The 27,542-nt window shown below is 33.4% G+C and overlaps 1 protein-coding gene across 4 annotated transcripts; it reads left to right on the top strand.

Moving 5' to 3' along the window:
* On the top strand, positions 1 to 27,502 carry LOC148617392 (uncharacterized). Of its 4 annotated transcripts, none has more exons than XM_088584980.1 (22): positions 1 to 39; positions 543 to 1,698; positions 4,164 to 4,202; positions 4,594 to 4,725; positions 7,497 to 7,628; positions 8,010 to 8,138; positions 8,815 to 8,949; positions 9,934 to 10,062; positions 10,609 to 10,737; positions 10,970 to 11,098; positions 11,525 to 11,656; positions 13,325 to 13,453; positions 14,026 to 14,154; positions 14,895 to 15,026; positions 15,637 to 15,777; positions 16,811 to 16,933; positions 17,645 to 17,770; positions 18,290 to 18,412; positions 19,479 to 19,607; positions 20,006 to 20,143; positions 20,458 to 20,580; positions 27,268 to 27,502. In XM_088584980.1, exons 2-22 carry the CDS (start codon positions 564 to 566, stop codon positions 27,333 to 27,335), a joined length of 3,582 nt encoding a protein of 1,193 aa, XP_088441106.1. In that variant the 5' UTR covers positions 1 to 39; positions 543 to 563; the 3' UTR covers positions 27,336 to 27,502. The 4 variants fall into 4 exon arrangements, with proteins under 4 accessions (XP_088441106.1, XP_088441107.1, XP_088441108.1 ...); XM_088584981.1 differs by having other exon boundaries at positions 19 to 35; XM_088584984.1 differs by lacking the exons at positions 1 to 39; positions 543 to 1,698 and adding an exon at positions 3,372 to 3,526.
* The last annotated feature ends 40 nt before the right edge of the window (positions 27,503 to 27,542 follow it).

Genomic DNA, 27,542 nt, shown 5'->3' on the forward strand with positions numbered 1-27,542 from the left:
TTGCTATTATTTAACATGAACCTCACTAAGGACATGTAGGTAAATCTAATGTTCTGTATATTACTGTAATATTTAATGCACATAATTTCAAACTCTGAAGACATGCATGTGTTGCATTTAAATTTATTGGACGTTATGAAATAGACCATGATTAGAAGTATTTACATCAACGTTTTTTAATTGAGTTTTCAGTGTATATATTATGAGTTGCTTGATAAACGTATCAAGGTATTTTACCTTTATAACCGTTTTATAATTTGAATAAAAAGATATGATAGCAAAAGATTTGAACAACAAAGAGCTTTGATCATAACACGTCTATCAATTCAGAATGTACATTCCTTAATATGATAACGTTTCAGAATCTAGAGCGAAATAGGATTAGCTGGATATATATCTTGACAGCAAAAATCTTGAATAGCTTTTGCGCAGTTATGCAGTTGTCAAGCTTTGTTTAATTTAGATTATTAAACAATTTCGTGCGTAAAACGCTCACGCTAATTGCCACCTTACCGCCATTAAATTATTTTTTTCTTTTTCAGTCACATAAAATTACTTCAGTGATGGCAGGTGCGGTACATTCAATTAACCGACTAGAATTGCCACAATGTTCTGTGAATAACACTGGAAATCGAAGTACGTTTATAGGAGTGAGAAAAATTAGGAAGCAAATTTTAAACCAGTCGGATTTGCTTTTCGACAAATCAGGTAACAAGTCATTTGTACATGATTCTAGATTTCCAAATGGTTTGCACAAATTACAAAGACAGTGTTTGATGAACAAACTGGAGGAAATAAAAACATTTACTGTGACTAGTAATTTTACAGAAAACGAATTATCAAAAGATTCATGGAACAAAACTGAACCAACGATGGACCTGATCACAATAGTAGACAGTGAAAGTAAGGAAGATAGAGCAAAGGGGAAGAAAGAAACAATTCACAGGAAACGTTCGGAAATTCCCGCCGTTGTGATTTGCGAAGGACCTTCCGTCCGAACCAGTAGTGTTGGAACAGCAGGAAGTCCTCACAGTTCCAGTGGTAACGTAGACACTCCGAGTGTGGCTAAAAACGGTCATGAAATTACCGATGAGGTTGATAAGGTATCACGGAAAGAGATTTATAATGGAAACGTTGTTGATATAACTGAGGAAAGTATCCACGGAAATGGTGATGAGATAGAAAAATTATCACGGACGAGAAAGTCACTTGAAGAACAATTTTGTTTGAAATCAAATAACACATGCACATTAAATACTAAATTAGTCCCGGACACAGAGTCTCCGATCCAGAAGTCATCTTTGCTTATTACAGATAACATGGTTCGGTCAGGCCGTAGAGACTCTGTAGTAGCTATGTCAACCAGAAGAATGTCCTTAGCTCCAAGCATGGGGAAAACAAAAGTTAGAAAGACAAGTTTCGTTCCATTACGCACAGGAGAAAGAAGAAATAGCTTATTTGTACAAGGTGGAGTTCCTGGTAACTTTCTACAGAGAAAACAAAGCAAACAAAACCAACAAATGGGTAGGAAAACAATTGATGTTGTAATTTTTGTTACAGAAGAGAAAGAAAAAGTGATTGTTGATGTTGACTCTGTCTTGCATAGCATTCACAATATTTACCCATCCAGTAACATTGAAATTATTAATCCAGACGGCCATTGTCTTCGATCTTCTGAAAGGATATTGTTACATGAAGGTATTTGTTTAGAATTTTGCACTGTTTTACTCAGGTTATCCCTGCTTTGTCACTGTTATCTTGAAACGTTACTTGCTTCCACGCTTAAGTCTTTCCTTGCATCAGAACACCATTGCACTTGGTTGTCTATGTGTGTGTGTGTGTGTGTGTGTGTGTGCGTGTCCTGTTAAGTTCTTGAATAGTCTATAGAAATATTTTAAGCACACTTTATAGTTAAATCGTTATTTTCTTATTATCTTATAGTGTAACCATTGAGTATAATGTTAACTTGATCACCTGTTTAAATTTTTATTTTCAAATGCAGATATACTATGTCTTAAGTATGAATAACCGAATGGTTCTCAATATTGTATGAGTTACTAGTAACTTTGACCCCCCAACAATAACCCAAAGTAGTTATGATGTGTTATAAATCTTTCACTCGTTCACCACTGACAGTTTTTGTACTCATGCCACAATAATATACTTTTGATTTAAAATTATTACAATATGTTCAACTATTCATGGCATCAAATTTGTGTGATTTTGTTCCGGATTATGTTATTATAAATCTTAAATTTGATATACAAACAAAGTTAAAACCTTGAAATAGATTACACTACAATATTTGTGGTAAACGTTATATTTATATTAACATCACGGAAATCTATAATTTCCCAATCAAGTTAATGATAGCATTTTTTTGTGCACAGTCTACCAAACAAAACAAAATACCGCGTATTAAAAAAAATATTTGTTAGAAATGTTGACATAACGTAAAGGTAATCCTGCAACTGTTCACACAAAGCTCTTCTTCAGCACAGAAATTCTGTGTCTGTCTGTAATTTGCACTAATGATTTGAAATCATTCTAATAATCTTCATAAAAATGCGAAAGACCATGTTCTGAAAGAAAGAAAATTTCAAAGTCAGTCTTGATAATAAGTTGCAGCATTAGACACGTCAGACATCTAATTTTTCCGAAATCTGCCCTCTTTCCAGGCTATCTTGAGGAATCTGTGATTCCCTCATAAGAATTAGCTTTTGCATTGCTCATAAGACTTTGCTTCTTGTATTACCCTTTTGGTTTGATTTCTGTTTCTATTTGACTAATGGAAGGGTATCGTAAAAACAAAAATAACGATCGATAATTACTAGTATATGGGAATATGTATAAAATTCGTCAAAATAATCCAATGTCAATAATCAAATCAAGTTACTATCTTTGTTCTTTTCCCCTCTATTAAAATAATACGAAATTTGCAACCGACTCGTTCCGACAAAGTCTGGTCGGTAAGAGTTGTCAAGCGACACCCATAAATATTAACACATCATCAGAAAAAAAAATACATTGCCTTGGTGTTCGTCAATATTTTGTTATTCTACCTTCTGTAAGTAACATTCCAGGACATCCCCTGAACACTAAGTCTTATATTGATACACCTTGTTAGGATCAGGGGGTTAGAATTACAATAATTTGTAATGACACGAATGTACTTTGGAGAGTACACAATTTACAATGATATCAAAATACTCAAACCAGAACAAAAAACATTTTATTAAATACTGAAGTTTCTAAGCAAACAATTAATTCTGGTTATAGCAACTAAGTTTTGTTTAAGACAAACACAACTAAGATGATTGACAAATAGGTGGTCTCTAAAGGGTATTTATGACGCAGTGGCACCCACTACCGTAACACATATTACTAACAGATATTGAGAGAGCTGGTCTCTCCAAAACAAGAGCTGGTCTCAATTCATTCATAAGAGTAGGTCTCTACTGGAAAACAAGAGCTGGTTTCTACTAGTACAAAAAAGAGTAGGTCTCGTGTAACATTTGACAACATCGTAAGTATTCTTTATATTATTTTTGGCATTCAAGGATATTTCATATCATTTTACCGCAACTTTTTAAGCTTTCATGTGTAAATAGCTTTTGCAATGCTCTATATGAATGCGTATTTGTCTTTCTGTATATTAATTATATCTGGTAACGAATACTGGACTGACTATGACGTTACAATTAATGATTACAATTGACCTTTCCAGTGTTTGTCAACAAAGTTGAGATGTTTCTGTTTGTTTAAAGTTAAAATGTAAGACTAAAGATTACTATGAAGTGCACTTGAAATATTTTGTATCACATTTTATCATTATAACCGATAATTTTAAAACAATCAATTTATGTTTTAAACAAACATCAAAGAAAATGTAAACTTATAATGACGAAACATAACACTTGAATAAAGATAATATATGATCAAACCCCTACTTCGATTCAATAAAGACATTTTAAGTCCAAAAGCAGTAATATATTAGTTTCTACTATCTGAAAACAAGTCTTCAAATTAATTTCACGATATGAAATCAGTACAGATCAGTATATCGGAAACTACAATCCTCATTTATGCCCATTCACTCGTTTCACTTTTACATGAACGTAGTTTTGCATGTATGCGTTAAACAAAGCTTTTTTGTTTTATAGAGAAAATCAAGGAACACGATTCGAATATGCCACCACGAAGTAAGTATTATTTATTTACTTTATTGCTTTGCCCCTTTTTCAGTTGACGTTCATCTAGATGCATATTAATTCTTGAATATTAATTTGTACATGACCACCATACACGCTCTATCCTCATCACAAAGACTCATTGCTTCTAAGTTCTGAAACGCTGTTTTAAATAGCATTTCTTATTATTACGAGAATGGATATGGTGCACATGTCAAGGAGATAACCTCACTGTGATGACATTTGTCAACACAATGCAACCCATGGGCCTTTAATGAACGAAACTCTCATACCATAGTACACAGATACAGCAAAAAAGTTGCTCCTCTATACTCCAGCAACATAAAAGTAAACCGAGAATGAAAACGAAACAAGACAGAACCCATTTGTCATGTCTTTGCAGATATATCACCGCCGACGGTCTATAATGAAAAACATTCTATCAAAGAAGTAATAGACTGTGTAAAGAAGCAAAAAGAAAACGTATCATGTCAGATAGAATTCTGTCGAAAGATGGCTGCATTTGCGACGGATGGTGAGCACTTTTAGTCATTACTAGTAATTTACTACATGGTTTATATAAAAGTTAAAAAAAAAACAACAATAATTCACAACACAATGATCGTAAACACAATTACATTTTCAGTTACAGTATCGGATTTTAAATTGTAAGCAAAACATTGATAGCTCCTTACATAGTAAATAGTGGATTTTTCGAGAATGGAAAAATGCTATAGTACAAATAAGAGTATCAATAGCGTCGTTTGGCAAACTATCGTTAAGTTAATATGCATTTTTATTCAAAACTCTGGAAACAGTTCGATTATTCCGACCATTCAATATCAAGTTTCTTAGGTGTCTCTGATGAAATTATAAAACTTGTAGAGACCAAAACCTGTAGAGATATAATTAACATTACTGATGTTTTGAGGAAATGAGTTAAACTGAGTGGTCTAAATGAGACTTCTATTGATGAAACTATAACTATAATCCTCAAAGTTTTTTGTCAGCAGATTCGACAGGTGAACTAATCGCCAAGTATCCCACAATAGCCGGCTTTCATGCTTTTACGCCTCATTTAGAATAGCTGGAGCCAAGCCGATATTCTTGCACCTCTATTAAGAATTAATATTTTGGTAACGACGCAGAGTTTTCTGACCTGTGAGATTATTTTTCTCCTTTTTAAGCAACTATTGATTCACAACGTGATGGCATAATATGACGTCACCGATAAAGTACTATCTCTAAAAAAGATAACCGACGCATATTCAGATTGTTTTAGCGCACTGTGTGATCACTGTCTCGTATTTCAATTATGTATTAGTTCAATAAGTTAACTATTTCCAATCAAGAGATTGAAAACTTTCCAAACACCAAATCCCGTGCAGGTCCGGTTGTCAAAAGAATAGGCCTGCAGCAGCGCTAAGCTTGTAAAAGGCGACTAAATGGTACTCAGAAACCTAGCCGAGGGCTAGGCGCTCTGCCCACAGAGCAACTGGGATGTGTGCCCCAGGTGGTGGAATGGGATACCCCTGGCGTGTTACATGCTGGAATTGTCGGGCTATAATACAGAAAACCTGACTGCAAACCATAGTGGTGCACCGTGTTGGCAAAGATGTCACGTTCCTTGCACGTTAAAGAACTTTGCTGTGGTATTCGATAGGAGTAGGAACCTTTGCGCTCCGCCACAGGAGGCTAAATTGTCCGACCCTACCCATCCCTCCCTTTTTCTAGTGACAATCTAAATTTGCCAGTTACTAATAATTGACTTGGCTAAAGGATTAATTCTTTAGCCGAATCGATTTATCGCTGGCTTGTTACCGAGCGGTCGACGGTTCGATCCTCGGTGACGGAGTGTAATGTTGTGAGTCAAATCATGCTCTCCTGTTACATTTTGCGCCCAACTAAAAAACCTACGGGGTTTGGTTTGCTAATGAGCTAGAGTTAGAGTCGTTCGTGGTACGAAAATTCTTAAGGTGGGGGAAATGTGGCAGGACGGCCCACCTGGTACGAGTTGGAGTCCCGCGGAGGGAACGACCAAATATATATATATATATATATATATATATCCCGCGGCATCAACGACAAAAAAAATGATTTTCACTTCTATGCTTATATTATCTTCATATGGACACAACATTTATAACTATTGGACGTGCTGCGATTTCGTATCAACCTTCAAGACGGATTTTAAGGTGTTAAATTGATAGCTGAGACACAGGAGTTGGTATTTACTGTGTATCACTGCCATTTACAAAGTTACTATTTCGTTGCAATCGAATAATGAACATATATATTTAAACAACACTAAGTTGTGTGCATACTTAAGCGCTTCTTATCGTGTCTTTTTCTACCATAAGTTTTTCTCAGTACTCAAATTCACGTATGCAATAGAATAACAAAACTGTTTAATTACAGTACATTAAAACGCCAAAATATCCAGATTAATGTTGTTGCTTTCAAGTAAAATGAAAATAATGCTCATATCATAGGAATTCATCCACGAAATATATATTCTGTACGAGTTATGGCTAAGAGCTTAAAGTATATAGTTTCTTAAGTACAAATAAATTATATACAGCTACATGTAAATTCAGATTTCATAAAATGAGGACTATCACGTTGTCCAAAAACACTCTACGGGTTCTATGAAGATGTAACATTTTTATGTCAAATTCCAGCATAAATTGAAAGTCATGGATACTGTCATTAACATGAGTATTCAACTGACAAATAACAGAGTGCTAAACGCCCTACATAGGCTTAAATATTACATCACCTATTTGCATTTAATCTGTTGTGCATTTAAATATTCACTTAAAATGTAGTAAGTTGTTAGCAGAAAATTGAAAATGCACAGACGCCTTTATAAAAAAACATGCAATTCGTGATAATAGTCAAGAAATCTTACAGTTCACCATAGAAATGTTTTATACTAGTAATATTAGCATAAACAATCATACCATACATCGTGTACTAAGTTACAACCCTAGATTAATCCTACGAGGAGGAGTGACCCGGCCAGCGAAAGCTATATTTTTATATAGCCTAGCTGGCCGAGTGGTCTAGGGCGCTGGACTCAGTGCAGGCGGTGTTGCCATACATGTCACAGCGGTACGAGTTCGAGTCCCGCGGAGGGAACGACCAACAATTTGCATCGCAAATTTGACAGTTCTAACATCGCTGGGAATTTTTCAGACCTTTATATATATATGTGTGTGTGTGTGTGTGTGTGAGTCATATATATCATAAAAGCATATCAAAAAGGCACTTTTTGTAAAATAGTTATTCATCTATTCATTACAGACTCTCTTAATGTTTTGCTGGCGAAACAGGAGGGGATATCAATCATCATCAAAGCTATCCGTGACTTTAAGCAAAATAAAGATTTAGTAAGAACAGCATCTCAAACATTATTGAAAATGGTTACGTTCACCGGTGAGTCCATTTGTTAAGTTTTTTACACAGTGTCATCTACCATTGAGTACAAGTATTCTTTTCAGATTCTTGTAGGTTTTGTACAGTTATCTTAACATATGATTTTATCGTGGTTATTTTGAAAAACGATCAAAAACCAGTTTCCTTAAAACACAAACCATAATAGATAACTAACACGAATAATCGAAAACTTTTTTTTATAAAACAATTTCTTCAAAGTGTCTTATATTGCGCATCAGTTCTGTGGTTCTGATTCACTATAAAACTTTTGAATGAATAAAATTAACAAATAGAACACTTAGCTTCCAAATACACACAAACCTATTCCGATAAAATACTAATAAAGGCAGTTGCTCATCTAGTTATTTATTTCTATTAAAGATACCAACTGTGTTCATATTCACAACAGAGATGGAATCTCACTCCTAGCTGATCTTTTACAAATATACATTGACGATGCAGTGCTGCTGCAGATACTACTTGATATTCTAGGATATTTTGCCATGTCAGGTACATACAATATATTTCCTCTGTAGAGTAAGTAATAGTACTTAAAAAAAACTGATAACGTGCAACAACGTAGTTTTCCAGGTGAACCTGATTACATCAAATAGGTGTTGAAGACAGCATTTCAAGAATGTTATCGAGCTGTTTGTTCGTTTCCTATTGGACGAAGGCGATATAGAAAAAAAAAATAAATAACTGTTTTTGTTGAGTTTTTATCTGTTTGATCTACAGTATATATATTAGTACACGATGTATGGTAGTACGGGACAGTTCATCTGGGCGTTATTATGTAGGATAGAGGATCAAATTAATGATGCATTATTGATTTGTTGTGACATGCATCATTAATTTGATCCTCTATCCTACATAGTAACATCTAAATGAACTGTCCTGTACTACCATACATCGTATACTAAGTTACAGCCCTAAATTAATCCTACGAGGAGGAGTGACCCGGCCAGCAAAAGCTATATTTTCATATAGCCTAGCTGGCTGAGTGGTCTAGGGCGCTGGACTTAGTGCAGGCGGTGTTGCCATAGATGTCACAGCGGTACGAGTTCGAGTCCCGCGGAGGGAACGACCAAAAATTTGCTTCGCAAATTTGACAGTTCTTAGATCGTTCTGGAATTTTTCAGACCTATATATATATATATATATATATATATATTTCCTTTTTCAGATAATGAAGATATTATGAATTGTATGCTTAAGAAATCTTGCCACACCCATACACTAACAACAATGTCACGTCATAGAGACAATCCAGAAATAGTCAAACGTTGCTGCTTTATTTTATCTGATCTTGTCAATTCTGGTACGTCATTATTATAAATTAAGATAATACTATATTATCTAATATTATTTCATTTATTTATTTTATTTGTTAGGTCATGAAACAAAACTATGTATTTTCATTTCCTTGGATCTTACATATGTCGTGAACTACTTTTTGACTAGTTACAGTGTAAAAATTCTGGCGGACATTTTTCAGTGCTTTTCTGTAGTATAGAACGTAACCAAATTTTAAGTGTTGATATCTCCTTTTGGCAACTTTCATTTGCACTTTTATTGCGAATATGAAGACTACTGAAGAATTTTCAATCAAAAAATAGTTTGGATTAAGAAATGCATGAATCCCTTATCATGTGCTTCTGCCTGGTTTTAAAGCACAGCTGCACTAACAGAATGAACAATAGTACATAAAATATCCCTATTTAAAAGAGTAATCAGGACTAGATGGGTAAAATCGACGCACATCAAAGAACATGAAATAACCAAAATAGCACGTACAAAGAAACAGAAGTAAATGAGCAATCCGGACTCCACTAAAAGACCAGGTCGTACCGATAGGGTAAACGTCCTCTGCTTTTCTGGAAATACGTTCTTGGTATGCGAAAGAGGAAAAGAAAACTATGACACGATGAACTAATCGGTTCATATGGTGGAGATGAATACACCATAACGATCAACGATTTCATCATTACGACAATTAAAGGACTGTAGTGATGACTTCAATCCTGTGGCAACGTAACCCTGTTATAGAAGCCTTTTTGTAAGAAGTGTAGTAGACAAAATCTGCGTAGTTACGGGAAGCTTTGACAACCTGTTTCATTATATATCATATCGAAATTTGCAATTTTGTATTTTTGTATTTGGCAGGAATTGTCTGTGGAGTCCAAGCATAAATACAATCATAAAATAAGTTAAAGCTGAATAAAATCTCGGAAGCACAAACCAGCCACTTAAAAACATTTCTTCTTCAGCAAATATTGCTCAGTTATTTGTTTTCAACTTTCAGTTGAAACAGCTAGATCACTGATGTTTATTGGAGGAGTTCATGTGATAATCGGGGTCATACAGAAACACAGTTTCGATAATGAGGTGCTGGAAAATGGCTGCCGAGCACTTGGTAGCTTTGCAATACATGGTACATTTACTTTGAACAGTTATCTATGAACCCACTGCGACAATTGCAACACGATTAACTGGACATTTATATAATATACATATTAATGGAAATGATCAGTAAAATAGCTATATATTATGAGGTGAACCTCTTAGTTACTGATAAAAGTTTGATACAAGTTTCACCAACCAAGTAGCATTACTACGAACTGTATATCATATATTATCCACCAAAATTTGCCGTAACACAAATTTCAAAATCCCTTAGAAACTAAGGCTTCATACGTGATATTAAATGTGAAACTGCAATAATATATCTCCTTTGAATTACTTTTGTAGAACTTATCAGTGATGGATTTGACTTTCTATTTCGATATTTTTACAATTTATTTTTTAATCTTGAACATTTTAACTATTTTGGTTCTAATATTGCTGGCGAGAGATCACTCCTTGACACATGCATACATTATACCATAATGAATTTTACAAAACAAATACAATGTCATGTCTTCGAATTAACTTAAAGATATAACTGAAGTATCTTATTCATTTTACCAATTGCTTACAGATGATATTTGTGTGGATGTGGTAAATGCTGGGGCTATGGATATAACGTTACTTGCTCTTGAAAAGTCTATTACTGACGAAAACCTACTGGAGTGTGTGACATGGGCACTAGCATGTCTCACCAAATATGGTAAATATAGTGCACATATGAGATATATTATCATATTAGACTGAACTGCTTTGTCTTTGGAGAATCATGGTGTTGGACAAAGCTGTTCCATTTGCTTTACATTTTCACTTTGTCTGATTTTCATTACAGATTTCTATTGTAATTGTTATTTAATAACTTTACACTCATAATAATACAAAACACTATATCTTTTTGTCCATAAATATAACCAAACTAATAAATCTTGTTTAAGATGAATCGTGTAATGTAATGAGCGGTTCTGATGGGTTGGAAAACTTAGTGAATGTTATGAAATCGTATCCATCAAAAGCAACAGTTCAGGAGTATGGATGTTGGACGATTTGTAATTTTGTCTCGCATGGTAAGTGACGTTTCTAATATACCGTTTTATCTTTAACCCGGTATGCTAAGTTTGAAAGACTGACTTATGTTAATTAAATAATCATATAACACAAATCTTTGAAAGATTCTCAGATTCAAATGCATAATTCATTTACCAGTCTATACAAATGTTCAATGTCCCTTCATTGACTGCTTTTGTTATTTTGATCAATGAATGGAAAAAAATCGTTTCAAACCTTTAAACGACGCTTATCATTTGTCGAAGCGATGACAGAAATGTTGTTTACGATATGTACATGGAATTTACACTGTTGTAAAAACTGTCATCACTAAAGTGATAAAAGGTGAACAACCAATCATAATGCACGAAAATGGGAAAAGCTATTTAGTTTGGAATTATAGCAGTATAGACAAAAAGAAACTAATTAATGATTTAATTTCGTAGATAAAGTTTTGTCTGGGAAGACCAGTGAAGATATTGTGGAGGTTTTGTTAGATGCGACCGGCATGTTTTTAGATAACTTAGACCTACAAGAGCAACTCTTCTTTACCATAAGTGAATGTCTGACAAATCAAGGTATCATCTAGCTATGGTTATTATAATAGCGCAATTAAAAGGACATTCAAGGACTAATTGAAAACCAATAAAACATACGGAGGGAAATGGAGATAAAAAAAAGTTTCACCCAATAATAGAGTCCTTGCCGACCCTATTATTCTTTATTTTTTCATTACGTGTAAATGTTTTTTTTTTTTAATTTCGTAAATTCCGTATCATTCATTTAATTTTTACTGATTTTAAGTAGCCTGCTATATATTAGCACTACAACAAAGCCCAACAGATTAAAAAGTCGTTTTTTTAGCTCACCTGGCGAAAGGCCAAGTGAGCTTATGCCATCACTTGGCGTCCGTCGTCGTCGTGAACAAATTTTCAAAAAACTTCTCCTCTGAAACTACTACACTGGCAGGTTTTAAACTTGGCAGGATTATTTCCTAGGGTGTTCTGCACAAAATGACCGTTGGGATTTTTTATCCATAAAAAACATGGCCGCCGTTACTAAAAATAGAACATAGGGGTCAGATGGCAGTTTTTCGCAAATAACTCAAAAACCGTTGCCTTTAGGAAATTGTTGGCGGGGTAATATTGTTCAGCATCATGAGACGGACCTATGGACCTTGTCAACTGATGTAGGAGTTACAGCCCCTGAAACAGTTTTTTTTTTTTGCATATTTTTTGTCATTTTTTCCCTGTGCTACTTTGAAAATCTCATTGAGAGAATTCAATGAAAGTTGGCATATTTGTTCCTTAGGATATCTCTTTGTTACTAAAAATAGAACAAGGGCATCACAAGGCATTTTGTTTGCAATTAACTGACGAACCGTTACCTTAAACAAAAATCTAGCTGGGTAATTATAGTATTTAACATAATGGACTTGCGCTGGAATGTTCAAAAGAATTTGTCAACCGAAGTAGGAGTTTTAGCCTCTGGATTTTTTAACCAAATATGTACACCTTTGAAAATCTTCTTTTATACCGTTTACGATCATTCAATGAAAATAAGCATATTTGTTCGATAAGGTATGTGTTCAAATTGACTTATGTGATTTTTAATCCATGATAAAATACAGCTGACATTACGAAAAATGAAACATAGGGGTCAGAAGATCTTTCTTTGGCAAATAATTCAAAACCTGTTGCGTTATAAGCATATTGATATTGCATGTAACTCAAAAACCGTTACCTTTTGCAAAAGCTTTGCAAAGGGTAAAATTGTTCAGCATCATGAGTCCTACCAATGCTGATATTTTAAAAACGATTTGTCTACTGATGTAGGTGTTTTGGCTCCTGAAACTATTCTGATTTTTTTTCCACATGTACAACTTTGAAAATCTGAACAAAGTGGTCGGAGGACATTTTTTTTTTGAAAATAATTCAAAAACTATTGCCTTTAGCAAAATTCTGGTCCAAGTCATAAAAATGCATTTACTACATTTGACAATTAAGTTGATTTTAACTTAGCCTGCCTCATTCCTCAAGTTTTTGGAATAAGCAAATGGTTAACCAGGTGAGGGATTCAGACTCTCTTGAGCCTCTAGTTATTCATTTGTAACGTCATTTTACAAAATAAACATGAATTTGAAATCTTTTTTTTCATATTATGTGTATCTGTTATTCTTTGTTTGAAATGCTGTTGGTATATCTAACTTGTTGTATGGACATAGAATTATTAAATTTCTTTTTCAGAATATACAATTGACAGATTTGCTTCAAGAAATGGTTTATTTATGATAACTAGATCCATGTCACAATATCCAGAACATTGTATACTACAGGAGCATGGGTGTAGAATTATTGGCAATGTAGCTGTTAATGGTATGACATTTCAATAACGAACTAAGTAGCAGTCAATATTAAAATTAGACACTACCAATGCCAGAAATAATTCATGGTGTTTAACTACTCACCGAACAAATACTGTTTTTGTTCTTTTCTTATGCTACATTAGTACGTAACGTAAGTATTTTTTAGAAAACAATACATTCACCTCCCACATAAATCAACCGAATCAAGAACATCAACTCTTGCAAGTTGCCGATTTCATACACAATTTGTATCTCAAAAGTGCAGCATAAGGGGAAGTAACTCTCGTGAAACCTACATGTGTATGTCAATTAGGCACAAAAGTTTAATTGAATATTGTGGGTTTTGATATGCATGAATCACCTCCTGTCTGATGTTTACAACGACTGCCACTTGATATCATGAGTCACTATCATAAATAAATGTTTTTTCTTTCTACAGAATTGTGTATGTTTTGGTAAAATATTACTGCATTTCCCTTTGTTTGGGCTTGAAAATTGAAACGTTTGGAGGAATGGGTGGTTACCAAGCGTCGTGTTTCAGTTAGAATAGTTACTTACTGAACAATTTCATTTAATTTCCAGAGGAATACCGAAGAAGTACCGAAGAATTTGGCGCGTCAAAGGTCGTGGCATCAGCTATGTTGACATTAGAACATTGTGAGGAATTACAGGAGATAGGATGCTTAGCGCTGACAAATATTACGGCTAATAGTAAGTTTTCCATATTACTAAGTATACCCTCTATTGCAACACCAATTAATTAGTAGTAGTCTTTGTAAGAATCAAGCAAATGTGATACACTCCAAAAAGGCTACAACTTTTTATTTTTGTTAGGAAGTTGTTATATAAAATGTGTAACTATTCATGCTCTTAGGAAATTGAAAATGCAACAGTTTCTATTGTATTTTAGTGTCATTTACAGAGTTATCTCCCCTAATTTGGAATTCTACAGTACATTCTATATATGTTTTATCTCATAAGAACAAGGGTTATATGAAAATCTACATGTTAATTTCTGTTTACAATAGCATTTTTAACAAAATATCAAAAACAAAAATGTGTAGGCTTTTCAACCATGAATCACATTTTGCATGATTCTTATCTGGAGTGCTACTTAATAATATGAATTTATACAGCAGTAAACAACATTTTTAAGATTTTAAAATTGAACATACAATTCTATGCAATTGTATAAAAATATAACTGACTCTAAACATGTTCTTGGTATACAGTAATTTTTGGTCATTTAAAAGATCTGTTGATACAAGTGATCATTCCAAAACAAGCAAAATAACTTTTATTCGAATTTCTTTTCGTCGTTGTGTTTGAATTATCCTTCCTTGACCAATAAGCAATCATAATCTTTGTATGATAAAAAATGACTCTTAAAAATTAAGACTGAAAATGTTCAGATATAAAAATGACATTTTCATGTTACCTTTTTAATAAAGTGCTGAAGAACAAGTCATCAGCAGTTTCTAATGGTTGTGTATCCGCTGTTTTGAGGGCTATGGTGAATTACGGAAGCAGTCTAAATATCGTATTATCTGGTGTCAAAACACTATGCAATGTGATTGAAATAGGTAAGGTGACAGTATTTTTTTTTATCTCCGTGGCAATTTTGTTACATACAAAAAAAAAACCCATAAAACATAAAATAAAATATAGAAGCAAACAAACAAAAAACAAACTAACTAGCGACAACTTTGGTAAATCACTCTTGACTTAATCTTTGTCATATATTTCATGAAGCATGACAGTCTAAATCCCCGGATATTAATTCTGAAGGAGGTAGACCTAGGGTAAGGGACACAACTCTTAATATTATTGGAACGTTTGTATTCAGCATTTAACCTCAATCTTATGTAAGCATATAATTAACTTGGATTCATTTTATTCTGATTCAAATGAAAGCTTGAGAGGCTTAAGTGAAATTGAATGTGATACAAACATATCACTGATTTCATGAGTTGTGTCCATTACCCTAGGTCTACCTCCTTAAGAACTGTAAGAACAAAATTTATTGAAAATTATTTTCATTTTTAAGTTTTAAAAGGAAAAATAAAAAGATCCCTAAATATCTAGATACCAAATTAACATTTATTTATTAAGTTGTTTTAATAAGTAAAATAATGTAAAAATTACATATCTGATAAAAATTTATAATATTGTATTCAATAATATTTGCTGCAGATGAAGCTTGTTACCATTTCTTAGAAGAAGGTGGACTGAATATCTTTGGTGAATTTGTTTCTTCACAAGGACAAAAGGAAGAGATTATAGAAGTTTTGCTATTTGCAAGCAACGTTGTTTCAAGGTTGTCATCAATTCTAGGTTAGCGTCAAAGCTTATTTCCTTTAGAATTTTTTTCAGTGATAAAAATAATCAAAGGACTGAATTAACATGTAATTTATATCAATTTACCTTTCGAAATAGTGTCAATATACAAAGGAACCCTAGAAAATAAGCTTAATAGGTTTAAGAATTGTCAGAAAATAAAGATTAAATACAAGTTCGATGAGTATACAAGTGTAAAGAGATTGCAAAATAGTACTGAAAAATACTTAGGCAAAACCACGTTCTTCCCTGTGTAAAACAAAACGAGTGAGTAAAGAACTCACTACATTATGTAAGTTTGTCTTTGATAAAATAAAGGAACGCCTTTACAAAGTTATGAAGATATAAATAATTTATGAAAAAGAGAACTCATAAAGGTCATATACATAGTTACAGACAAATAAACAGCACCTTGGCAAATCGAGTATACAAAGGACAACAAAATTTGAACAATATATTTTTGTAGATTCAATCTACGTCGTTAAATAAAAGTCATTAAGATCGCAATCGTTTACAATATTAGCGCCTAGAGGGAAAAAAATGTTTCTTCCTGTCAGTATTTTGGGGTAGGTAACGTCCTTGACTATGCTGGTTATCCAAATAATCCAATTAATGATGCCCCTGTTACAATTTGTTGCCAGCTAGGTGGTTCAAAAGGAGCCAAAGTTAGATAGTGCTTTTACTGGGTGGTTTCTTGTATAGTTGGTATTGGATTTTACAGCAGATTGTTTTTGTCAGTGCCCTTGTTTGTTTTATGTTGTTGCTGAATTTATGGTCCATTGGCTATTTTATTCTTATGGTAAAGGTTTAAGTAGCATGTCGAAGACAGTCCTTAGTAAAATACTGAAGTCATTATTCCATGGACTATTAGAAATGTTTCACATTGCACAAATTCATAAAACAGTTTTAGGAAACCATAGCAAAACAAGTGAAGGGAAACAACCAAAAAAAAAAAAAAAAAAACATCAACAACAACGAAATCCAACACTGATTTATTTTCAATTAAGTTCAATACCTTCACCCTCTCTAGGCATTGCAGACCATTATTTGAAACAGGTGGACATATTGTTGACTAATATAGACAAGTTATTGGAGGGTAACACAGAATCTGTATTTTGCCAATGTACATTCTACGAGAACTTACTTCAAACAGGTAAGAGTAAGGCGTGTAATTATCAACAAATATGTATTAAAGTAAAAAGCACTAAGTTGGGGAATCCATTCGTGTTTTTTGTAGGCTGAATATCCGAGTCATTCTTTATAGCCTCTATAAGTAGAAGCGTCGTGTTACTAATTAAGTGTATAGGTTGATTAATTTAAGAGTCTGCAAACATTATTTCTAATAGATCTAATTTTATCTCACAGTAATTTATCATATCAAATCGTTGTACTTTATTCAATAGACGATGCATCGTAATGTTGCAGTTTTTTCATACATGTTATAATTATGCATTTTATAATGGTCCTGTTATATGTTGAGGTCCGTCATATTGGTCGAGATGACTATTTTGAACCCAAGATATCGGCTAGTGATGTTACAACAATCAAGACGTTATGACGAATCATAACTTATATCAGGTCCAATATAAAAATTTACATATGTATTGACGATCTTTTCATCCAATGTATATTTGGTTAAAGTACATTTACATTACCTTATGATATTTAGTATATATATAGTATAAAATAAAGTTATTAAATAGGGTAACCTAATATCATTCGAGCTACTATGTAATAAACACTATTAACTCTTCGTGTTGAGTACGTACATGTATAACATGTGTAAAACAATTATCAGTGAATATATAGACACTGCAGAAATTGAAGTTCACAGCAAAACTGAATCAAAGTTTTTGGCTTGTAGAGAAAGGATACCGATTATTTAAGGACATCAACGCCTTACCTAAGGTGTTAAAATGGATTGGAAGTATAAAGGAAGATATATCAATTCAAACAAGTGGATGCAAAATCCTAGCGGCTATTTCTCTTTGTAAGTTGAGAAAACTAACGATTCTGTAACTTCGTGTCTACCATTTTCATAAAATATATTATCAAGAGGATTTATATATTGTTGATAATGATGAAAATTATTATTATTTAAACGCGTTAAGTACAAATGTAATCCTGGAAAATGTTTTCAATATTAGAAAAGGTGTGTAAAACCCCCATACCTTAAGCGAAGTGGAGTAATAAAGAGTAAGGTGCACTTTCAAAGGAAGTTGACTGTACAACTTATTCGTAGACATGACAATCAATTTTTATGGTTTGTCAAAATTGTGTTGGTTCCTTTATTCACCAGAGTTTCTTGTTTTTCATTGGTAATAATATATTCCGACAGGAGTGTGAATTTGTGTTAGTCTGAACCACGAAATCTACGAAAGTGATACACCACGAATAATAGTTATTCAATCATATAAATATGTCTGCTCACTTAATTAAATATATAATAAGGGGCCGTAATCACACTTAAATCAATTGCTATATAGTTTTACCCCTATTTGACATGTAGATGATAAAGATAAAAGTCTAGAAGTGTTTGATGTAATGAAGGAATGCATGTGTAACTTCCAAGGCAACAGTGACATCCAACTTATCTGTTGTGGAGCTGTAGTATATATTGCGGACCACAATGGTATGTCATAACAGTATTTTTTTTTACAGTGTTCATTGAAGAAGGAAGTAAGTGACCACGTCTTACATCATACGGCTGTTCACTTGCTACTATACACATATTGCCTGCAGTAGAACTAACACACGAGATAGATATATTACCCGAGACGTGGTCGAGGGTGATATATTTTCTGAGTGTGCTACTTGGTGTATCATCCTCTGCTGCAGGCAGTATGTGTTATACTATATTGAATACTTTTTTCAATACATCACACGTTTATGCACATGTGCTTAACCTTTAAGAAACTCGTGTGTATTTGTTGCTATACCTCAGATATAGCAAATGCCAGTCTGGAATAAAATTTAAAGTATTTTAACATTTACATAAATCAACAAATTCAAAAAAAAATGAATACATCCACTATTCATTGTTATAATTAAAGTCATCTTAAATGGAAAAGAAAGGGATGTGCATTCGGGCAAAGAAAGTCATATCAGTTCAAGAGGGAGATATATCGTGATGTGGCGTTATACCGGGGTGATATATCATAACTACCAATATTTTTTTAGGGGTGGAGCTAGAATGGAATAGACCGAAATAACACATAATGCTTATCAAACAGAAGTTAGTGATTTTTAAATGATAATGACTCTCACATGGCCCCATTTGGTGGACTTCAATGCCGATATTCGGTTGAAAAAAAAATTATCATAATTGGCTATTTCCAATGCCACAAAATATACTGTACCGGCCATGGTTTACATGTTTAGCATGGCTTTTATACCAAGTTGGTTTTATAAACTGGCAATGCTTGAATCGTGCAAAGCGACGCAGTTACTTCACTTAGCTATGAACACTTTGTTTTTGATAAAGATACGAAACTAGTAAAGATCCTTACAAATAAAACTTCCTGTGAGACTGAAATCGGGTTCTCAGTGATTCTAATTAAGGTCATAGATCAAATTCGTATTGATTACTGATATGAGGACTTAGTCTCTATAATAAAAATACACTGTCATAATTAAGTGTGAAGTTTATTAAAACACAATAACCTATTGAAATATAGATACATTTAATGTCTTTACAGAACGCTGTCGGAATTATCTGAGACAACTAAACACCATGGCGCTGATCGTAAAAACAATAAAACAACACATGCATGAATTGAAACTTGTAGACGTTGCAATAATGGCCCTTGATGCATTATGCAATAAATGTAAGGTCCTTGTTCTATATTGTTTTGTATTCAAAACATAAGAAAACGTTTAATAACTATTTCTGTACCATTCAACGTCATCTTATTACAGCAGATGGGCAGTGTAGAAATAAGGGAATTGGTAAATTACTTCGTTCGAATTTTTATGTATTTCCGTGTTTACTGTTCAAATGAGTCGATACTTTCTTAGCTATAACTTTGATATTCTCTACATAATAATTGTTAAACATGAATTTTATTAAACATTTCCAACTCAGTACTCTTTTAAAAGAAGATAATGATAGGTCGATTGAAACCAAGAATTCAGACACTAGTTGATATAAATATGAATTATAGTAACACTTACCCTATGAAATATTAAAAATATTTAAAACATTATTTAAATAAATTTTCTACAGACGAATCAAATGCCTATTCAAAAAAACAGATTGAAACTGGTGTTTTATTAGAGGCAGTACGAATGTATCCTGACAATAGCGAAATTCAGATTCATGGTTGTAAAGTCATTTCTGAAGTTAATGCTGGCCAACAAAACGGTAAGACAGAATTTCGTAAATTATCTTGCTACGTGGGACACTTCAGACCTGTTTTTTTTTTTTTTTGGTTTTTTTTTGGGGTTTTTTTTTTTAATAAAACGTATGGATCTACATATTGATTCATCCTGTTAAAGCAAACCTATTTTCTCTCTGTGATTCAATAAAAATAGTTTTGTCAGGGTGATATCTTAAACTGTATCTGTTATCTATTTGCAATGTTTGTCAATGAAATTTCTAGCTCGCGATATTTGATAGTTCAATGCAATGAAATGACAATGTATGTTTAAAAACAAAAGATGCCAATATTTCTTCAGGTGATGACGAATTCCCTGATATCAAGCGGACGTGTGACCACCTAGTAAACGTACTCAAGAAAAGGAGATCAAACAGTGAACTACAAACAGCTGCGCTGAATGCATTGAAGACTTTGTTAGCAGGTAAATACAAGTAGTATTTATAAGAATGTCACATAACTTTTGTTATGACATACCTAAAACGTGTAGTATATATATCAAACGTAGAGTAAACTTCAATACTAAATGGAACATAACAGCTTTGATTGATCGAAAAAAAATCCATATCTGTTCCATGTAACCATGTATTAGCAGGATAGCGGGCTTTCTATATATTGTTTTTAGAATTTCATGCACCGGAATTATAATATGGCTAAATTATATATCAGTAGAAAGCTTATTTGAAAATCGATCGAAATATCAATATCGTACAGATCGATTGTGGACACGTCTGTAACAAAATGGGGGCAAAGGTCAATCGGGATTTTTTTTTCATCATTTTTGTATGACTAACTTACCTTTGCTGGTAATAAAAATTCCAAACTTTTTACATCAGATCAGCTCAAATTCCATCTTATACAAGAATCAATCGCTATATTTAAGAAAAACTAGCAAATAGTGCCGTCCATAGAAGTTTTTGGTAAACATGCCAAAAACTTTCAAATTTTAGCAGTCCGAAATGAAAGGCCAATCTTGACATTTGATACATCGACATGTAAAATCAGAAAGTAAATATTAAAAAGATAAACACATTCTGAAATTATTTTTAAATATCTACTCTTTGCAGAATAATATCCACTTTTCTTTTTCAAAGAGCAGCTTTAATTGAATGTGTCATTTCTCCATTGTTTCAAATACAAGTTTCTCATTTGGTCCACTTTGTGAATATTTCGCATATTTGCAAAGATAATCATAGAATTCTAAACAAAACTGTTTAGCTCGCCCCAGCTTTTATATAACCATCTCAGTTCTTGACAAAATATGTGATAAACATAGAATATTAATTACTCAAAAGAACACCACTGAACCTGTCTATAATTTCGTGTTGCCCTGGCTACAACGAAAACTATCAGTTTGTTGAGAAACGGAAAGTATGTATTGATTTTGAAACAAAAAGACAACACCAATAATGCAATAAATGCAATTAAAAACAAGAAGCTCCCAGGAGCCTGAATCGCTCACCTGGTTCAATTTTGCCTTTCAAAAAGGCAATAAATTTAACGAGATGTTGTCCAACAATTTTGACTCAAGAATTTGACCACAGATAGATCTCATCATGCTGAACACTTTTACCCCATGTCAGAATTTAGCTAAACCTAACGGTTTAGGAGATATATGTGAAAAACTATTGTCTGACCCCTATGTTCTATTTTTAGTAACGGTGGCCATATTTTTTTGACGAATCAAAAATCCCTACATCAGTTCTATTCAGAATACCCCAAGAAACATTCAGTCCACATTTGGTTTCAATTGGTCAATTAGTTTCAGAGGTGAAGAGTTTTGTATAATTGTAAACGACGGTGACGACGACGGACGCCAAGTGATGGCAATAAAAAATCAGAAACAACTCTTCGTTATTGGCCAATGTTGATTTTATTGCACACAATGAAACAGTGTATTATTGTATCCTAATTAACTGCATTATAGATCTTAGTTTTCTTACACCTCATATCGCCGATATTCGTCTAAGGGTAGTAGGTAGACCTGGGGTAATCTGCTCGGTAAAATTTCTTAAAAAAGTGACAAATGATGCTCCACAATTAGTGTAATATCATGTACAAATTTTAAGAAAATTGAATTATGGGAAAATTTGTGGGTACCCCAGGTCTACTACCTTAAACATGCCAGTGCAAGCTTAAAGAAATAAACAAGAAGACTTTTATTTTATTGTATAGTGGTACCAGGTTTTTAAAAGGGCCTGAAATCCAACAAAAACCAGCAACGCCAAGACACTTTTCTGACCAGTTCGATTATGTGTGTCAGCAACAAGTTTCTTTTGGTTGGAAAAGCCATTGACTTGGAACACTTTCTTAAAAAAACATTACTGTTACTGATAGTACCCAGGTGACGAAAGAATAGGTTTTTAACCGAGTTAAGCTGTCGCAAATTAAAAGCGAATAAAAGTATTAAACATTCTGGCAGATAAACCCGTATCCCTCCATCTCCCAGAACTGTTATGAATATATAGTTTGTGACTGGAAACTAGGATAGCTTTAGATTTGAAGAATGTCAGGTAATGAGAAAAGCTTTGCGGAAATTAAAGAGAAGATATTTCATTGCACCGACCTCTTGGTGGGGTAGCATTGACGATAGCGATCTGTTCTATCCCTTCGTATACCAACCTGATATATTTCTTATTGAAGTAGTTTTTTTGAAATCTTGCAGGTTGTTTCAAGTCTTATTTTTCAAATGAACTAAATAAAGTAGTGGACTTAAGGGAGGCTTGGGTATTTTTGAAGACATTAAAACATAATTAATATGGATATGAATACTAGTTGTTTGGGTGTGAGTTAACATGATAAATATGAATATTTAAATGTTGTCTATCTAACTATTAGTTAGTTCTGAGAGCGTGGTCAGTTTATGTTCGCTTTGAGTCTAATGGAAAAGCAAAATGCCGGTTGCTACTTGTAGCATTAAGTGGAAAACAATATTGTGATGCGGACTACCCTCCCCTTTTGTGTTGATTCTACATAGTTTGTAGACAAATTTGACAAAATGTATTTTGTGTTTATTAACATTTAAATGTTGTTTGTTGTTCACAACTACGGCTAACGCTAATCTTGTTGTTTAAGTGAAGTGACTTGTTACTCGATAGTTTTAGATTCGACGAAATATCGTCGGTTCTGATTTGTCAGAGAAGTTTAGCAAACGGAAAACCAGTCCACCTACTGATTTTAAACTGTATGGAAAGTTTATGTTACTCCCGTTGTGTGTAATCGAGTTAAAAAGTAATTCCAGTCCATTGTCTTCAATAAAAAGCATGGAAACATTTTATTTTGTCCAAGTTTGGCGTTGTTTACTTTTTCATTAGCCGGCACAACCAGCCGTGATATTTTTAGATAAAATGCACTGATTGGTTAATAACTATTGTTGAAATATAAGGCGCCTCTTGATTGGCTGAGCGGTTGTTATAAAAGTACTGGACAGTACCGGAAACAGAGAGTCTCGATTACGTCACTTAAAAAGTTCAGAAGTTATCGAGGCGGCGACTTTTAAAAATGTCTGAGGTGCTTTCAGAAAGCGCAAAAGTTAGTAGTTGAATAATTGATTAATGTTGTTGTGTTATGAAATCTAGAGTCCTAGATGGTTGATATATGTTTGCTGTGGGGCTAAATTTTACTATTTTATTTCTATTTGTTTTGGTGCAAAACTCCGGTGACAAATTCCGGGTGTAAATTCAAGGAGCAATTTATCGGTGCAAATTCCGGGAGCAAATCCTCGGTGCAAATTCAAGGTGAAATTTATGGGTGCAAATCTCAGGAGCAAATCCTTGGTGCAAATCCTAGGTACAAAATAATGTTGAAATACTGAATAGTAATAGTGTTCATGACCCGTAACTAGCGCAGTATAAATATAATTATTTAAATAACGATGTATGTCATTGTCCACGCAGACTCATGTCAGGGAAATCGTCATAATAAGTAGTCCGATAAAGCTGTAAGTTTCCGTGTGTAGTTTGTATAGTTTAATATATATATACAGGGATTGTGGTGTTCAATATCTAAAGTTGACAGTGTCGTAAGATGTTCGGTCGAAGTTTGAAGTAATGTTAGACCTGTCCAAGTACCCAAAGAGCCGAGCTGTTCCGGTCATTTTCTCAACATTATTTGTGATTAATAAAATATTTATATTTCATTCATCTCTTGTCTTGCTATAGTTCCCTCACTTTTATCCTTTAGCGCATTTTGGTTGTAACTCGCTAGACCTAATGCCCTATTGAGAAACCATACTATCCCGATCTTGATGTAACGCAGCAACCTCCGGTGATTTGACTCTAGCACCAGAGGGCGGCATTACAATATTACGATTTCAGCTTGACATAGATCTGATCATCATTCTTGACATCTTTGTAAAGCGTTCGTTCGCAGTGGTATACCACTACCGGTTACTGCAGGCATAAGCAGCAGAGAATTTTTGAATTACCAAGACAGCTTGTTTCCTTGTTTAAAAATTTAATAATGAAATAAGATTCGGAATTATGGTATATTATGCAGTTATAATTGTAAATAAAAATTTGCTGTACATGATATCACTTAAGCCCTAATTTAATATATGGAGTCCCTGTTCATTATGAGGTACAAAAAATGTATTATAGCGAAAAGGGGGGTTCCCCAGAGAAAGAATAAGCAGAGAATTATAAGAAAAAAGTATCAATTTTCTTAGACCACCAACAAAATGCCATTATGAATCGACCTTCGGAGTCAGATATTCCGAACTAATTGGAACTCTGCATAAGACTTGACACACTATTTATGAACTCCTCGTTTTGTGGATGTAAAGGAAATGAAGTGTGTCAAAGCCGAAAGATTTTATCGGATCTGCAATCACAGTCTTTCAGTGTGCCTTCTGATACATAAGAAACAAAAAAATCTCATTTGTTAAGCTCATTTAATCCTTTTTAAATGTTCTGGCACACTTATAATTTCTTCTTTAGCTAAACCACTGATCCAGTCTGCTGTAAATGTTTTACTGGCTAAAATTTGTTTCAACCCCCATTAAAACCATCTCTCGAATCTACTAGTCTTAATTAAGATGTCGAATTTTTAGTCTTTGCTTATTTACTCTTATAATCCGGAATTGGAAAGCATTATACTCTGATTTGGTCCGAGTCGTATAATCTCACTTGAAAAATATACACGGATATTCAAATAAAAACACAAATACATGATTGATTGATTGATTGTGTTTATGGTTTGCGGTAAGATTTTCCGTATTATGACCAGACGACCCCAACATGTAACATGCCAGGGGTACCCCATTCCTCCACCTGGGGCACACAAGCGAGTTGCTCTGTGGGCAGAGCACCCTAGCCCCCGGCCAGGCTTCTGAGCACTATTTAGTCGCCTTTTACGACAAGCTTAGCGCTGCTGCGGGCCTATTCTTTTGACAACCGGACCCGCACGGGGAGAAAACAAATACAAAATTATATCGAAAATTTCTTGCAAACTAAACAAAATAAAACCAGCAGAATTAAAGTACATAACACATCATTAGCAAAACACAAAAACACAAGTGTAATTTTTACTAAGCGTACTAGTTATTGACTGGACACAACATGCGGTAAATTATACACGGAGTACGTTAAATTCCGTATTTATGAAGTAACTTAATTGTACCACCGATATTGCCCTTTTTATTTAGTAATTAAAAGTACTTCTTATCATACCACAAAATTGGGAGTTCATTCAGAAGGTACCTGGTTACAAATGATATACATTTAAACCCACTATGGTCGATAAACATGAATGATATTTATGCAATTAATGAAAATTGGATTAAATTAGCACAAAAATACGGTCTGCAAAAGTACGTCAATATTTTTTGCATGACAATATTTAATTCAAAACTATACATGTAGCTTTATATAATCCGTAATGCTTACTCTGAAAGACACTTATTTCATCAACAAAAGTTGTTAAAGTTTTCATAATCAAAATCGACTTTTTAACAGCCTGTATTTGTGGAGGAAAACAGGGTGCCCTTACAAAACACAAAATTTCACAAATTGTGACCACTATACGTTTGTACGACAAATTTAATTTGAAAGTAGAATAATTTTCCTAAAATTTGATACCAGATGTAGCCGTATTATATTTCGGTGCATAAAACTTCGTTATTCGAAGACTATTCAAACGTCTCATTGCTATCCTACTATATAGCATCGGGGCAGAATCAATGCACAATGTAATTCTGTCGTCTTCAGGTGTTTTATGAATCACCAATGACCATAACTATAATTTTAGGATACCATAAAATGTTTTATGATATATGCTCATAACCAGCATAGTGACATTTTCATATGTTGAAGGCAGTTTTATACGTCGTGCTATAGATGTTGGATTATTGTCGATTCTACGTCATGTACGTCGTGTTTCGTAGCCTTTGATAAAATAAAAACAACAATATTAAACTATTAAGCAAATAGCATATGATGCTAAGGTCACATGGAAATATATGGACCGCTTGGTGCTCCCCCCAAAAACAAAAAGAAAATTATGCTGAGAGCCATCACACATTTTTGACGACCAACCGGCCCATATATAGCAATATGATCCATAGTAAAATGAACTATTTGATATATATATTTTACTCTGGGCATTCGTGTGGAAGAAAATGGAAAAAATACACAATTTGTCACGATGGCACAATCTAAATTTTAAAGCGAGGTCGGTCCATATGATGTTTTATGGACCGGTAGTTAAAAACCAAAAAAGAAAAGTCTTAGAAGTATAGTATTAAAACTATATTATATGCAGTTCAACAGAACTCTTCGAATGACTACATATTTCTGTGTAGGTAATAAACACAAGTTTTATATACCATTTAGGCCCGTTTAGAATAATAGAAAAAGAAACAGATATGGTGAAACGCAACAAAACCTTTATAAAAACTGTACTTTTATATAAAGACATACTATTAGAATAAATCAGTCGCAATTAAACTCTCTAGATTAGGGTGAACTAACCTTCGTCGAAGGATGTTTTTACAAAGTAATTAACCTGACTCAGGTGTTAGCTATTACCCGAGCTTTAAAATGTGTTTCATTGCAAATTGGTTTAAAATTGCTGCATTCATATGATGCTAAATGTTTCAATTTTTCTTTCCCAGGTGAATCTGAAGACATAATTAACACTACAAAGAAGGAACTATCGTTTCTTTCCGGTTGCTGGAACTAAGGAATGAACATTTTCTTTTCTTCCGAAATAAACTTTAGATAATTTTGCTCAACTGGAAAAAGTTTCTTGCAAATGAATTATGGAACATTCCTTTTATATATAGAAATTGGTAGAACGCTTATAAATATTGTATATTTTGTCATTAAAGTTCTTACAGCAATGTTCAAGCAGTGTATGTGACTTAAATATGTTTATAAATCTTAAATA

Source organism: Perna viridis, chromosome 5 (assembly GCF_037379345.1).
Source record: "Perna viridis isolate PV_CMFRI_1.1 ecotype Kerala chromosome 5, ASM3737934v1, whole genome shotgun sequence".
In the NCBI taxonomy this organism is placed as follows: Eukaryota; Metazoa; Mollusca; class Bivalvia; order Mytilida; family Mytilidae; genus Perna; species Perna viridis.

Excerpts from the sequence above, each read along its gene's own strand:
- LOC148617392 (XM_088584980.1), top strand. The coding sequence starts at position 564 with ATGGCAGGTGCGGTACATTCAATTAACCGACTAGAATTGCCACAATGT. Across the intron at positions 11,657-13,324 it reads TGAATGTCTGACAAATCAAG|AATATACAATTGACAGATTT; the intron begins GTATCATCTAGC and ends TTTCTTTTTCAG. Across the intron at positions 16,934-17,644 it reads CGAGAACTTACTTCAAACAG|AGAAAGGATACCGATTATTT; the intron begins GTAAGAGTAAGG and ends TTTGGCTTGTAG.